General features: G+C 40.8%; 1 protein-coding gene across 5 annotated transcripts; it reads left to right on the top strand.

The window, feature by feature from the left end:
- The first annotated feature begins 3,111 nt into the window (after window positions 1-3,111).
- Window positions 3,112-13,418, top strand: LOC117490463 (B-cell receptor CD22-like). Of its 5 annotated transcripts, none has more exons than XM_034140220.1 (11): window positions 3,112-3,146; window positions 5,841-5,977; window positions 6,194-6,526; window positions 6,936-7,045; window positions 7,200-7,356; window positions 10,675-10,884; window positions 11,402-11,662; window positions 11,966-12,053; window positions 12,152-12,206; window positions 12,453-12,526; window positions 12,624-13,418. In XM_034140220.1, the coding sequence occupies exons 2-10, from the start codon at window positions 5,896-5,898 to the stop codon at window positions 12,513-12,515; spliced, it is 1,359 nt and encodes a 452-aa protein (XP_033996111.1). In that variant the 5' UTR covers window positions 3,112-3,146; window positions 5,841-5,895; the 3' UTR covers window positions 12,516-12,526; window positions 12,624-13,418. The 5 variants fall into 5 exon arrangements, with proteins under 5 accessions (XP_033996111.1, XP_033996109.1, XP_033996110.1 ...); XM_034140218.1 differs by having other exon boundaries at window positions 3,124-3,146; window positions 5,834-5,977; XM_034140219.1 differs by lacking the exon at window positions 3,112-3,146 and adding an exon at window positions 4,259-4,276 and having other exon boundaries at window positions 5,834-5,977.
- Window positions 13,419-15,000: the final 1,582 nt, after the last annotated feature.

The raw sequence follows: 15,000 nt of genomic DNA, 5'->3' as shown, positions 1-15,000 counted from the left end.
AAATATATAAAAAACATGTCTATGAAGTGTTTTGCTCAAAATACCAAACAGATCACCCATTCTAGCCATGCCTCATATCCCTCTATTTCACTTCCTGTTTCAAAAGTGCTGATTTGGGGTATAAAGCTTAAAAAAATAAAAAAGGAGGGGGCTGAGCTCATGCGGGACCCGGCAGCTACTGTCTAAACTAAATACTGCGGTGATGAAACGCCATATCATGGATTATCAAGGGTTATTTCTGAAACAGTATGGAGCTCAAAGGCTTTCTCTCTTGCCGGTTATACCACAAGGTGAGTTCCTTTTTATTTCCTGCTTCTTCACACCCATGCTCTCCAGTACAGGTTAGCTCTGAGTGTTAGCGATGCTAATGTAAACACCGACCATATTACGTCCAAAACATTCGGGCATTGTTTCTGATAGCAACGTTTCTGATAGAGCCGTGGGTCCACATTTCAGATTTGACGTCATATCGGACGCAAATCTGGATCAACTCTGTTGAACCCCCGTTTTTAGAGATTTGGGTACGGAGGAAAAAAGAGAGGGTTTTATTTTCTAACGCTGTGTGAGTTCCCTGACACACCGGGGACACATATTTATGTATAAAAGACATCAAAAAGTGACTTTTGCATGATAGATCCCCTTTAAGAAAATAACAAGAATTACATAATTCAAGAACATTCAGTTAAATATTTTAGCTGTAAGTGAATAAAAAAAACATAATAATATGTTTCAGGCCTAAATATTCAAACAGTGCAACCATTAGGATAAATATATGAACAGCTCCCCGCCCTATTGGTTATAATAAGTTCAGTTATTATTTTACTGTTCAGTTCATTACCGTTTCTGGTCTGGCTTCTAGTTGTGTCATCTGTTTTTGTACAAGGATGTGAGTGAGTATTGAATTGAAAAGTTGCATTTTTGTTTTTGCCATCCCATCTTACACCTCCATACACTATTCACCATTGTAAACCTTTAGTTCAGCATCCCATTGTGTACAATCCTGACAAGTTATAAAACATATTTTGATTCTGAACAACGGCTCTCGCATTGTGTCTCCTAAATCTTCTTCAATCACGCTCACACTACCAACCTTCTCCAAAATGTCAGAAAATGTTCAGAAAGTTTGCTGTTGTTCTGAGTTGCTCAGTGATTGCAGTGCTTGTTATTTGTACCCACCCAATCATCCTTTGAACGAAAAGTAAATGTGTGTTTCTTTCGTAATGTTCTGACGTACTATCTCAACATGTATTGACTGAAAGTGAAAAGCAAAACGTTTTTTAACCAATCTAGCAACTCGCTGTAGGGATATATTAGAGTTGATGTAGTGTTCCCACATTTTCGACTTTCGAAGTGACTCTTCTTGCTAAATTCCATCCAAAAACTCCAACATAGTTTGAGACACAGGTCAACGTTAATTATGGTTACAACCCTTAGAATTGTTATATTTACCTGAAAGGACTGTCATGTCCAAAGTACAGCTTTAAAAAGTCTCTAGCAGGTTGGTAGAGAGTACTGATGTTCTTTAAGGGTTGTCCACACACAACAATATCTACCACAACGTTATTTTGTCACCTGGACATAGAAATTCCTTATCAACACACCAGGACTGACAATTTAACATTGGCACAATCAGATTCAGAATTTAACTGGGTGTCCCATCTTCAAAGGCTTTTATCGTTAAGAAGCCGAGAACAAATTAATTGGGATTGATCTCCCACAACCTAGGGTTTTTAGCCTCTACTTGCCATCAATGTTGCCTATAGTATAATAGAACGCACAAAGCTTGTGCTTGGTTCTCTTTGAGCCTAAGGGATTGACCACTTCAAGTTCGTACAACATTTAATATTATGAGAGAAAGTGTGAAATGTGTGTTGTTTTAAAAGGTTCCAGCAGAATTTCACAGATGTCTGAACCAGCTCTGCCGGGGTTATGAAAGGTTAATGGACTGCAAATGGTAAATGGACTGCATTTATAGAGCGCTTTACGAACCGCTCAAAGCACTTTTTCTTATACAAATCAGCATTCTACCATTTCCACACATTCAATCAGAGGCAGCGGCTGCCATACAAGGAACGACCTGAACCTTGACCTTCCTATTGGTAGATGACCACATTCGCCCTTGTCAACATCGGATCCTCTTATAAAATGTTTTCCATTAAAGAAATAACCATTATATCAATTTTATTTTTCAGCGAATAACTCACTCTCTTGCCTCCTTTAAAGTTATATTCAGATCTATATCACTTTGTACAGATGTGAAGATTAAAAATAGATAGAAAGCATTTTATCATCTCGCTAGGTTAGAATACAAAAGCAGTATACTCTTTGTTATATTTAGAACATTAAATAATCTATCAGGGCTTTCAGTGTTTTGTAGTCAGACAGTCTGTGCAACATGCTCAGATTTAACTGTTCCACTCTCAGCCTGTTTTTCAGGTCTCAGGCTCGAAAATGACATTCCCAGAACAAATGACCATATCTTCCCTTCTAAAAGGGTTAAATTAATAATCTTTGTTCTCAAAGTAATGATAAACCTGTGAGTTGGATGTAGAAGTGTCAGAATCAATATAAATGTTTTTTATTTTAAAGAAAATTCAGATTTTACATAGTAAAAAACTGTAAATTATAGTGTCCGTCCAAATATTATTTTTTACAGATAGTGAAAACTACCCTTGAATGATGGGTTAGTAGACTAAAAGCTTTAGGAATCCAAAGTACAACATATAATAAGTACCCTGTATCAAGATTGATGCAAAACAAGTGAAATTTGACCTTTTTAGAGAGATTTAGCCAAAAACTGGGCCATCTGGGGTCATTTGGGTGGATTTGACCTATCTCTGGCCCCCCTTGCTCGATTTGGTTGGTTGACATACCCTTGTGACCGTTAGAGCCAATAGAATCGAAGGGGGAGGCTCCCACCCAGACAGGTTGTAAAGAAAAAATTTGGTTGCTTCGCGTGTGGAAAACGAAACCAAAGTAGAGGAATGTCTCCTTCTGGAGTTTGGAAACTAAAACGCAGTTGTATTGCTTATGGATTATCAGAAATAATTTCAAAGAAGGCACAGACACATAGGATGAACCTATGGATTAACTGCAGCATCGTTTTTTTATCGTTTTTATGCCATTGAAGACCACTTTTGACCAAGGTAAGCCATATTTACTGTTTAGCTTCTTAGCTCCACATGTGATGATGTACGCTTTCGTTTAGAGCGTCGCGAATGTTTATCACTGAGTATTGAGGAGGGCACCGTTAGATTCAGTGTCTCCAGGACACCAAAAAAGAGTGTTTGGTTGTGCATCTAGGATAAGTAATAAGGGAGTTCTGAGTGAGTTTATGTGCCTTTGTAGGTTACGTTTTTTCGTCGAGGCTAATTCAGAGGCTGAGTGCTAGCATTGTGGGGTTTTTTTGAAAAAAAAAATTAAAAAGATCAGTTAGCTGAGTTTCTTCCCGTTACATGGATATAACACATTCATAGTTTTATTCAATATTAAGATTCCTTAGACGTTGTTTCCTGCAAATGACGCGTTTATCCGCCCGGTACCGGGGGGAAGGTGTGAAACAGGTTTTAATGATACATTGCCTCTTAAAATCACACTCATTTACTGAGATAACACTGCGCTCCCAGCAAAACTGAGCAGTGAATGTGGCTAAACGATGTTTGCACAAAGTGTGTAAATACAGCTCACACATCCCATTGAGGTCAACAGTCTAGCACACTCCCACACACATATACATAAAGTTTTACTCCCAGACTTTTCAAAAAGGTGTTCTGTTGCAATATGCCACGAAAGGTGCAATTTTGTGCAGCTCACAGGGGTATTCAGGAGCCCTCGAGCCCTCATTGTGAAACTACTATGGTGTGCAGGAGGTGCAGGGGGCACCAGCAGGTCACAGCACTTTCTTTCCTTTTTATGAGAACAACCGAAGGGGGTAAATCCTTTGCTTCAGTATTATTTAATTGAGAATTACAATCGTTTTTATTTTACTTTTTTAAGTTGAATACTATAAAGCGACTACAAGCTAAAATAATACGTATCAGCCAAATGCACAAAGTGTTTCATCATTTTGTCACTGCCACTGCGATGTTAAAGGTGGGGTATGTAATTTTGGAGAAACCAGCTCGAGTGCGCTAGAATTTGAAAATACACAGCCGGAAAAAATCTGCCCCTTCCTTCAGACTTCCTTACAGAGCCCCTCCTCCAACACACACGGACGCGCACATGACCAATGAGGGCACGAGACAAGTTTGTGCACAGATGGAAGGCTGACAGGCAGGTAGGCCATCCAGTTATCCAGGGCCGGCTAAAATGATTGGTCGTGCTTTTTACAGCGCTACGGCTTCCACACATTTTTATGGATTTATTGTCAAAGCATTTAATATATTCATTGCTATCGGGATGTTAAGAGCATTCCATGGAATATAACAAAAAGTGTTTCTGAAATAAATTACCTACCCCACCTTTAAGTTCTATCAGAAACCCTTGAGATGTCCACAAATCCGTGGGGAAGTGGTGCTGCCCTTATGAAATGGAGCAATGTGGCATTGTCCTTATACACTTTGAAAAGGCACTGTCATGAATACTGACTGATATCTTCTTGTAGCTATACTCAGCTCTGATTTAAGTTAAAAGAAAGGTCATGCTCAATATATCACTGCAATGTCTGATCCATACTAGTAACTGATAACATTGTTTTCTTTTAGCTAATACATTTAGACATGAGATCATTTGACAAGTATATCAACAGAATTATCTTAAATCCTTGCAAAACCTTTCTACAAAAAACATGTTTACAATCATCAGCAGTTTTTTAGACTTTAAATTATGAACAAAGAGGTTAGATTCAACCACATTTATGAGTTTATCCTTATGATTTGCGCAAATTGGATGTAGTTGTATGAATCTAGAAGCTGCAGACAAATCATTTAATTATTTGATTAATTCATTAGAAGTCCAGCAATTTGACATTATACCTTACAGAAATGATGTTGCTCTTCCTTTAAAATGAACTAATCAGTTAATTGGAGAAACTATTGGACTCACAATTTCCAAAGTTGCCCATTATTAATGTCATGTTTATTTTATCTCTTCATCCCAGTGCAAGTGACATTAACCACCAACAAGCACAGAGGACAAAACTGATCATGTACAAGCCGTGCCTATGTCATTTTTCAGACATATTATCTTTATTATACAAGACGGCGAACCGAGTAAGGGGAGAAAGAGATCTCTAGATTTTATTGTATGTTGAGTATGTTTTGACCAACATATGGAGCTAAAAGGAGAGTATGTACATGGACATGATAGATATACAGTTACTGTATACAGGATGTGTAGGTGTAGATGGAGGTGTGTGGCGCAGTGGGTTGTGCATTGGTGTTCGGGTCAGGGGGCCACAGGTTCAAACCCCACTGCAGTCAGCATGTCGTTGTGCCCCTGGGCAAGACACTTCACCCCAAATTGTCGCTTTGTATAAAAGCGTCTAACAAGTAACACGTAATGTAATGTGTCTTCTTGGGTTTAGAATGTACTTTGTATGTGTTTGTGTCTCAGTGTCTTATCTTGAATCTTAAATGATCAGTTATGTTAACCAAAATTAAATGAGTCAATTCTCTAGCCTGGTATTTAGATCAAAGTCTATCCTCTTTGTCTCGTCAGTTAGTCCTGACCAATAGAATAAATAGTGATAGCTCTGTGGAGATTTTCTATTGCAAGAACCTGCTTTGCACCAGAGGTTTTCTTAGCCACAAAGCGCTAAACATATTACTCGCTCTGTGTGGTTTCCTGTTAAGATATGCCATCCTGTTGTCTGTACCCCACTCTTTAACCTCAGTTGGCAGTCTACTCTTTCTGTCTTTGCTGAACCTCTCAATGGATTCAATCTGATTGATCGTGATGAGTTTGGAGAGCTTGAACATGGCTGGAGGTGTCCTGGGAACGGCCTTCTCTCTCCTGCTTCTTGCCTCTATTACACAAGGTAATCCTAAACCACTGGCGCTCGTGTAAAATCCCAGCATTCTCGGGATATCCACAATGGGTTTGTAATGTGTATTGGTATTTGTTTTGACATGCTACGTTAGCATAATGCTATGATAGTGTCTTCCAGCGGACTTCAGTCTGTAATATCAACTTCAAAATGTAAGTGATTTTGTCTCTAACTTGTACTGCTTCCAATGTCTTATGTGCTTGACAGGGCTCCAGGATGTTGACATTTTACATTATGAAAAGATGGAGGCAGTAGTCGGGGAGAATGTTACCTTACCCTGTATCATCCAAAGCAGTCCTTCTCTCACGATCACAAGTGTTGAATGGAGAAAGAACAAGAGCAGAAACACAAAGCTGGCTGTGTACACCCCAACTTATGGACTCAGTCAGTTCTGGCCTAATGTCACCATGCAGATTGTGCCCAACGGCTCCTATCTACACCTTCATAGCGTGGAAACATGGGACAGTGGTTTCTATATTTGTGAAATTGCGACTTTTCCTCTGGGGTCCATCAGCAGCGAAACAGAGCTAGAGATCAAAGGTAAGACAAAAAGCATGCGGAGAAGTTCCCAGTCAGCACAGCATTTCATATTTAGTTACAAATGAACAGTTCTATCTTGGTGTTTAATGCTTATTTTTCATTTTGCTCTTGAATGCATCAGAGCCCATAAGCCAATATCAGCCCTTCTGAGAAAATGTATGTAATATTTGCAAGAACACATTTAAGAGCTTTGCTTAGCCCACTTATTTTCCCCTTATACACCTTCTTTCCAGCCTTAACAATGGTATGTTATGAACAAAATAAAGGGAGCTGACAATTCCAGAAGGTGCCATTCATGTGAATTGCATTTGATAATAATCCTTCTGCCACTTTCATTTTACAGCAGATGTTCTACATGCCCATGCTTGTGTTTTAAATCCAAATTCATCTCATATTTTCTCTCCTCTAGATGAAGTTAAATTATTGTGTGATGCGGAAAGCATTGTTGAAGTTCATCCTGGAGAAAATGTGACAATTTCATGCACAGCGTTTCCTGCTGATCATTACAAGTGGACCAAGGTGATGAAAATATAAAAACTATAACTCAGCCCATTTCTGCCCGTACAATGAAATTCACTTCATTCATCAAACATTATTGATCACCTCTGATAGTACAAATACACTTGTGTATATGAAAGGTTTCTTAATGCTTCATAACCTTGTTTTATCCTAGAACAACACACTGGTTTCAGAGATTCAATCTCTGGAGCTCTGGTTGGTGACTGAAGCTCACTCAGGGATTTATACACTGACTGTCAACACAGGAAACAAAAGTGTGCATAAAGAGTTCTCCATCACGGTGCTAACAGCAACCACAAGCCTGAGGACGGGTGAGCATTTCTCTCTTTATGGTGTACTCTATTTCAGCGTTTCCTCTGGGCTGGGTTAACAATCGACTGTAGTAGAGGACCCAAGAGACCGAATGACTTCATAAACTGCACTGGACCAAAGAGCTGATACTTGGCTTTTGTTTTTATACTGAAGCTCACTCAATTTTAGGTTTTTATTTAGGATAAGGGAACAGATTCGCACAGCTATGAGAATGCACCAGTAAACTGTGAACAAATTGGAAGCTTTAAAGGTCCCATGTCATGATTTTCTGGTTAGTACCCGTCCCCTTGTGTGTTATGAAGGTTTTTATGCATGTCAACGGTCTGCAAAGTCACAAACCTTCAAAGTACACCCTGTAGCGAGTAAAACTCTAACACAGAAAAGACCTGTCTATGCTGCCCCAGAACGCGTTGTTGGAGATTTCTCTTTTTCCATTGTTTTCTTCCTGGTCGTAGTGACGTAAGGGTCATAGTGACGTAACGGCTTTGCTGACTTCCTCACACACTCACTCAGCCTTATCTTTTCTCAGCCGCGGCTCTGCGGATTTCTCAGCCTGAACTCAGCCTGAGCACAGACACAAACTCACAGCCAGGCTACGAGTGTGTGTGTGTGTGTGCTCAGGCTGAGTTCAGGCTGAGTTTCGCGGTGTCTTGCTGTCTCGCAGACCCCATGCAGCAACCAGGAAATGACACCAGTAATCCAGCTCAAACTGCCCCGCAACGTCCCGCCAACACGGCACCCAGACCCCACGCAGCATTCTCAAGTTTGTCATTACTGGTGTCATTTTCTGGTTGCTAACAAACGCCATTGTAACACATAAACACTGATGTTCCGCTGTAACGGTGGTGGACTAATCAGAACAGAGTGGGCGAGCTGACCAATAAGAGCACACTGGGCTCATAGAGAGGGGGGGCAGGAGCTCCAACAAGCCGTTTTGGACAGAAAGTGAATACACATACACATACTATACAGAGATGCTGAGAAACCAATGTCATTTTGGAACACTGAACAATGTAAATCTATTCTAGTAGTCCTCAACAATGGAATTATGATCAGTAGAAATGGCCATGACATGGGACCTTTAAAAGTAAAACTCGGAATTCTCTGCTGCAAATCAATTACCCTGCAGGATTAGGGTGAACACTGAGTGACTGGGGAGTGACTTACTCTTCTACTGAGATCTGTGCAGTAAAAGGATCAACAGTGGAAATAAACTGCAGCGACACATACCCATCTGCATGGTGGTTTTAACACAGTAGAGAAAACATTCTGGTTTACTGAGAAGAAAGGTGGTGAACCTGTAGATTTCAAAACTGACTCAGAATATGCAGATTGTGTAGTGCAGCGGTTTTCAAAGTGTGAGGCGCGTCTCCCTTGGGGGGCGCCAGAGAGCTTCAGGGGAGGCGCAGCGTGAGAAAAAAATAACGAGAAACAGTGAAATCTAGTTAACTTCAGCTAACTTTATGCGAGCGGCAACATGGATCGATTTTTAGTTACCTAAAGTGAGAGAGGAGACAGCGTCTGGCAGAAAACGTCACTTGCACGCTTTTGGCTGTCTGTGGAGACCGAGGCCGTTTCTCAATGTCGAGTAAAGCTGCTGCAGAGCCACTATTTCATATACTACTTAATCGAGTAGCGCCGAATGCTGGGCATTTAAACAGTCCTTCGGCGCCACTCGATGACGTAGTATACTTGAAATAGTGGCTCTGCAGCAGCTTTACTCGAGTCGACATTGAGAAACGGCCAGTGCCCCCACCTCGTCAAAAAGGCTGTAAAAGTGCTCATTCCCTTCACCTCCGCCTACCTGTGTGAGTGCGGGTTTTCCGCATTGACTTTGATCAAAAACAAGTACCGGTCAAGCAGGGGCGGATCTACCGGGGTGGCATGGGGTAGCAACTGCCACCCTAAAAATAGCCTTGCCACCCCAGCTGCCACCCCAGTTGGCAGCTTTGTTTTGAAATAAAAGTTGTGGCTCATCGGACATTTATGAAGGAAAATCCCTAATGTCCGAGTGCAAGTGAATGCAGCACAAGACGCGAGCCTTGTAACCATAGCTTGTAACCCCTCCCCCGGCCCTGGCGCGAGCGTGGAAATGTGATTGGCGGCGATTTCATATGAACGGGACGGCGCAAAAAAAGCTTTAGATCTTAATAAGTTTGTGAGGCGTTTTGCTGAACAAGATGGTAATCGCCGCATTCAGCTGTTATAGGCATGCCAACTTGATGCTCTGCTCACGGATGACTCGATGAGCATACAATACTGTTAAGATGATGACCTTACGTGTGTAAATATATTTTTTTCTTTGTGGGGGTCTGCCCCCAAAAAACTGTTTTAAGCAGGGTTCGAGTTATAAACTGAGCTCTATGGGGGTCTTTAAAACTAACGTGTGCGTGCGCACGCACACACACACTCAAACACACACACACACACACACACACACAGCAGCAGCAGCCCTCTACTTGCTACAAACTTAAATATGAAAAGGTTCAACAACGCACACACATCATCTCGGCTCGCGCAGCACGCTCACAGGCATAGATTGCGCAATAATGTATTGCGCACCTTGGAGGTGAAGTGCAGGCATATTGTCATCAAGAGAGAATACGATGCGTAGTTCTTTTGGAAAACATGTTTTCTTTTAGCCTATTTACCTCGTTAACTTAAATAATACTCATTACATTGACACATGCAGTATTTGTGATTAAAATAATGGTTGTTGGTAATGTATTAGCGACCCCCACAGATGTATGATTTCACTGCGTCCGTGGGAGCTCAGACCCCTCCTTATGGGAGCTCAGCTCCCATTGGCTCCCACATAACTTGAACCCTGGTTTTAAGTCCTGAGAAAGTCAAATAAGACGGTGTGTAAAACTACACTGCCCAGCCAAAAAAGTAACCACTTTCATTTAACTAGGCCAGTAGGTAACGGCATTCCACTGGATAATAATACCCCTGCATTATAGCAACAACAACAATAATAATAATAATAATAATAATAGCAATAATAATTGGGAGGGGGGGCGCGGCTGTTCTTATGTTCTCTGAGGGGAGGCTCACCTTCCCACACTTTGAAAACCCCTGGTGTAGAGGATCTCTGTGAAAACAACATCTGCACTCTGAGAATCAAAAACCTGAGAGAGAGCGACTCAGCTGAGTACAGGTTCAGGTTCATAACAAACCACGCTGCATACTGGGGTAATCCAGGAGTCACTTTGTCCGTCACAGGTATCTGAAAATGTCCTCCTAAAACATTAAACATTTCATTTTAATTACTATACATAAACATGATTGATGTTTTTTTTTGTATCTTTATTCAGATCTCCAGGTGGAGGTGAGCAGATCCCAATCGTCTACTCACCTTCAGTGTCTCAGCAGTTGGCCACCCAGTAGCACTTCCTACATCTGGTTTAAGAATGGAAGGAAAATAAAGGAATACACAGCTCCTTATGCAAACTTCACTTATGATTCTGCAGACAGTTATTCCTGTGCTGTAAAGGGATATGAGGACTTCCCCTCTCCTTCAGTGTGTGAGTTGACTTACAGTCTTCCACTGACATGATAACATTAACATATAACATCATCATTGCACTCATTTATCTATACCTACCAGAGGTCGCCAGCAGACACGGCAGTGTTCAAATACACTGAACCAGGGCTCTAGGTTTTCAGTTTGATTTTAAAATAGGTAAAATATACTTTTGCTACGAGGGATGCTACTAGAAAGAGAAATAAATGAGAATTACGAAGGAAACTTCTTCCATGACATAAAGATTAACACTTTCCCTCAAAGTTTTTAGATTTCTGATAAAGGATGAAATCAAGTTAACCCCCACTTTGTGTTTTATTAAACTATTGTTCATTTAAAATATCTTCCACTGTGGAACTAAAAGAAATGTGTTCATGTTATCTCCTCCAGATGCTCCAAAGCTTAAAAATGTGTTGCATTGTGTGAAAAAACGTTTCCTACTTTGTGTCTCTGGACATTTGCAAGTTGCCGTTATATCTACCCTTCCATGTTAATAACTTTAAACACATCTCCTGCAGACACTCCTAAGTTTCCCTTTGTGTCAGTGAGTCCCTCTGCTGAGATAGAGGAGGGCGGTTCAGTGACTCTGACCTGTAGCAGTGATGCTAACCCAGCAGCTAACTACACCTGGTACAAGAAGAATGAAGACTCTCCAAAAGCTTCAGGACAGATCTTCAACATCACTGACTTCAGAGCTGAACACAGTGGGAATTATTACTGTGAAACCCAGAACATATTAGGACGTAGTAACTCCACCTTACATCTAATTGTTGTGGCAGGTAAGTTCTCCACATTCACCAAACCTGATCCTGCTCGTACTAGACTCCTGGTACTAGGATGGCTGGGTTAAAAGCAGAGGCCAAATTTCACTGTGGGTGCTGTGTGCTCTGCATGTGTGACCATTAAAGAGGGTTTCATCCCTCCGATTCTATATATTTACATTGTAATATGAAGCAACCAAAGCATATTCAAAATGTCAGTGTTCAGGGAGGAACCTCCATGGTGGAAGACGTGGATGACCCTGACAATGTGATTTATCAAATTACTGGTGAGAAGTATCACATATGTAATCATGTTTCTAGGGAGTTCAACAATGACAATGAATATCATCAGGATGACTGTGCTGGTCTTGATGCTGATTCCTGTATTTCTCCTGAGTCTGTGGATGAGGTACAACAATATCAATTCATCAGTTCACACATCCTTCTAACATCTTTTAGTTTATTGTTATGAAATAAATTCAGTATTTGTTGTTGCCCTTAATCCAGGAAGAAGAAAGCTCTGAGCTCCACCACTGAAGCACATGAACCTGTAGAGATAGAGGTGAGAGAGAGCGGACCTATTGACAACATTTCCCCTTTGTCAAAGCTATATTGTGGCTTATAACTGCAATGTGAAGAGAACTTGTGTTTAAAGACAACTTCCTGAGTTGAAACCAGTTATGAATTCAGCCAAGAAATAATTGGCATCAACTAATCGACTTTAAAATATGAAACATTTTTTATAGCATCTTAAAATATTTGCAGGTTTCATGAATGAGAGCCTGATTTTGTCTTCTTTCCCCATCAGATGAACTCTATCCATGACTATGAGAACATCGAAGACACAGAAGTGCAGGAAGACATGGTGTAAAGTCCAGTCAGGTTAGAACCTCCTGCATCAGATAAAACAGGCCCACTCAACATTTATAGTCACAGTTCCAGCTGTAACTTTACACAAAGTTTCTGTGATTTTCTTCAGATGCTCACCTGATGGAAATATAGAAGAAGGACGTTGAAATATCCCTGTGGAGAGCGAGGCAGTGGAGGATGTGGGGAAAGTGGATACATTCATGTTGGGAAAATACTGGATGTTTCTTCTATATCAGAGTAGCACATGATAACAGAGGCCCTACGTAGCTGTGTACGTAGCCGGATGTATGACTACATGGATGACGCTCATGAGACACTGTGTTGAAGTTATGATAGCTATGTTCCTAAGATTGGCATGATGACACAGCCCCTATAGCAGGGGATGGGGAACCTTTTTCCTCTCAAGGGCCATTTCAATTTTCACAACATCCTCCGAGGGCCGTACAAATTATTGAACTCAACCTCTGTTTAAAAAAAAAAAAAAATCACAGCCCATTAATTTTGGCTTTCTTTCATGTTGTGCAAAAAAAAAGCAACCTCTTAATACAGATATCTTTCTGTTTTATTTTCAAAGTTTTTATGTTATGCTTTGGAGAGAGTGTGTAAAAGGCGTAAGGACCAACATGCACTATGACTTGTGCATGCATGAACGTGCACTGTTGTGGCATGACCACCAAAACAGAAAGATATGGACACAAGATGTGTGCAAATGTATTTAGTATCCTATCCATGTGAACATGATTTAAGGGGGGGGACCTAAAATCCTGTAGGGATTTACAATTTATAACAATTCACCTTGATTTGCCAAGCTTTTATTGTCAGCTTTTCAGTAGCAGCAGCAGGTAGGAGTCAGCAGCATGTACAGTACCAGTCAAAAGTTTGGACACACCTTCTTATTCAAAGTTTTTTTTATTATTTTAATTATTTTCTACATTGTAGATTAATACTGAATACATTAATCAATCACTCAATCAATCAACAACTTTATTAATCCCGCAAGGGGCAATTGGTTATGAGCAGCAGCTTATGTCATGTACACAGGCAGGAACATACAGGAAGAAAACACACAGATACACCTGGGAGCACAGATGTGGATCATTCCAATTTACACTATAAATAGTTCATAGCATCACAATAATAAATAAATAAATAATCAATAATCAAGTTTAAAAGCCTTTCAAGAATTTAAAAGTTTGAGTGCAGAAGGGATGAATGATTTTGAAAAGCGATTAGTCCTTTGAGCAGGTAGAGTATATCTTCGCCCTGATGGCAACAGACGAAATTCATGAAAAAACTATGAAAGAACACTTATGGAATTATGTAGTAAATAAAAAAGGGTTAAACAAACCAGAATGTGATTTATATTTTAGATTCTTCAAAGTAGCCCCCTTTTGCCTTGATGACAGCTTTGCACACTCTTGGCTTCTCTCAGTCAGCTTCATGAGGTCGTCACCTGGAATGGTTTTCCAACAGTCTTGAAGGACCTCCCAGAGGTGCTGAGCACTTGTTGGCTGCTTTTCCTTCACTCTGCGGTCCAACTGATCCCAAACCATCTCAATTGGGTTGAGGTCGGTGATTGTGGAGGCCAGGTCATCTGACGCAGCACTCCATCACTTTCCTTCTTAGTCAAATAGCCCTTACATAGCCTGGAGGTGTATTTGAGGTCATTGTCTTGTTGAAAAACAAATTATGGTCCCAGTAAGCGCAAACCAAATGGGATGGCATGGCGCTGCAGAATGCTGTGGTAGCCATGCTGGTTAAGTGTGCCTTGAATTTAGAATAAATCACCAACAGTGTCACCAGCAAAGCTCCCCCACACCATCACACTTCCTCCTACATGCTTCACGGTGGGAACCACACATGAAGAAGCCATCCGCTCACCTTCTCTGCATCTCACAAAGACACAGAGGTTGGAACTGAAAATGTCAGATTTGGACTCATCAGACCAAAGTACAGATTTCCACTGGTCTAATGTCCAATCCTTGTGTTTCTTGGCCCAAACAATTCTCTTCTTCTTCTTGTTCATCCTCAGTAGTGGCTCCTTTGCAGCAATTGGACCATGAAGGCCTAATTCACACAGTCTTCTCTGAACAGTGGATGTTAAGATTGTCTGCTACTTGAGCTCTGTGATCATTTATGTGGGCTCTAATCTGAGGTGCTTTAATTTGCGGTTTCTGAGGCTGGTAACTCTGATGTGTTTATCCTCTGCAGCAGAGGTAACTCTTGCTCTTCCTTTCCCGGGGGGGTCCTCATGAGAGCCAGTTTCATCATAGCGTTCAATGGTTTTTGCGACTGCACTTGAGGATACATTCAAAGTTCTTGAAATGTTCCGGATCGACTGGCCTTCATTTCTTAAAGTGATGATGGACGGTCGCTTCTCTTTACTGAGGTGAGTCGTTCTTGCCATAATATGGATTATAACAGTAGTCATATAGGGCTTTCCACTGTGCACTAACCCTACCTCTGCACAACACAACTGATGGTCT

The sequence above is a fragment of the Trematomus bernacchii genome, unplaced genomic scaffold (genome assembly GCF_902827165.1).
Source record: "Trematomus bernacchii unplaced genomic scaffold, fTreBer1.1, whole genome shotgun sequence".
Lineage (NCBI taxonomy): Eukaryota > Metazoa > Chordata > Actinopteri > Perciformes > Nototheniidae > Trematomus > Trematomus bernacchii.
Note: the sequence above shows the minus strand (reverse complement) of the source record. Positions and strands in the feature narration are given on the sequence as shown.

What these genes read in the sequence shown, in the direction of transcription:
- LOC117490463 (XM_034140220.1), top strand. Translation starts at nt 5,896, where the DNA reads ATGAGTTTGGAGAGCTTGAACATGGCTGGAGGTGTCCTGGGAACGGCC. An exon ending in AACCACAAGCCTGAGGACGG is followed by an intron (nt 7,357 to 10,674) that starts GTGAGCATTTCT and finishes ATCTTTATTCAG; the next exon opens with ATCTCCAGGTGGAGGTGAGC. An exon ending in CTTCCCCTCTCCTTCAGTGT is followed by an intron (nt 10,885 to 11,401) that starts GTGAGTTGACTT and finishes CATCTCCTGCAG; the next exon opens with ACACTCCTAAGTTTCCCTTT.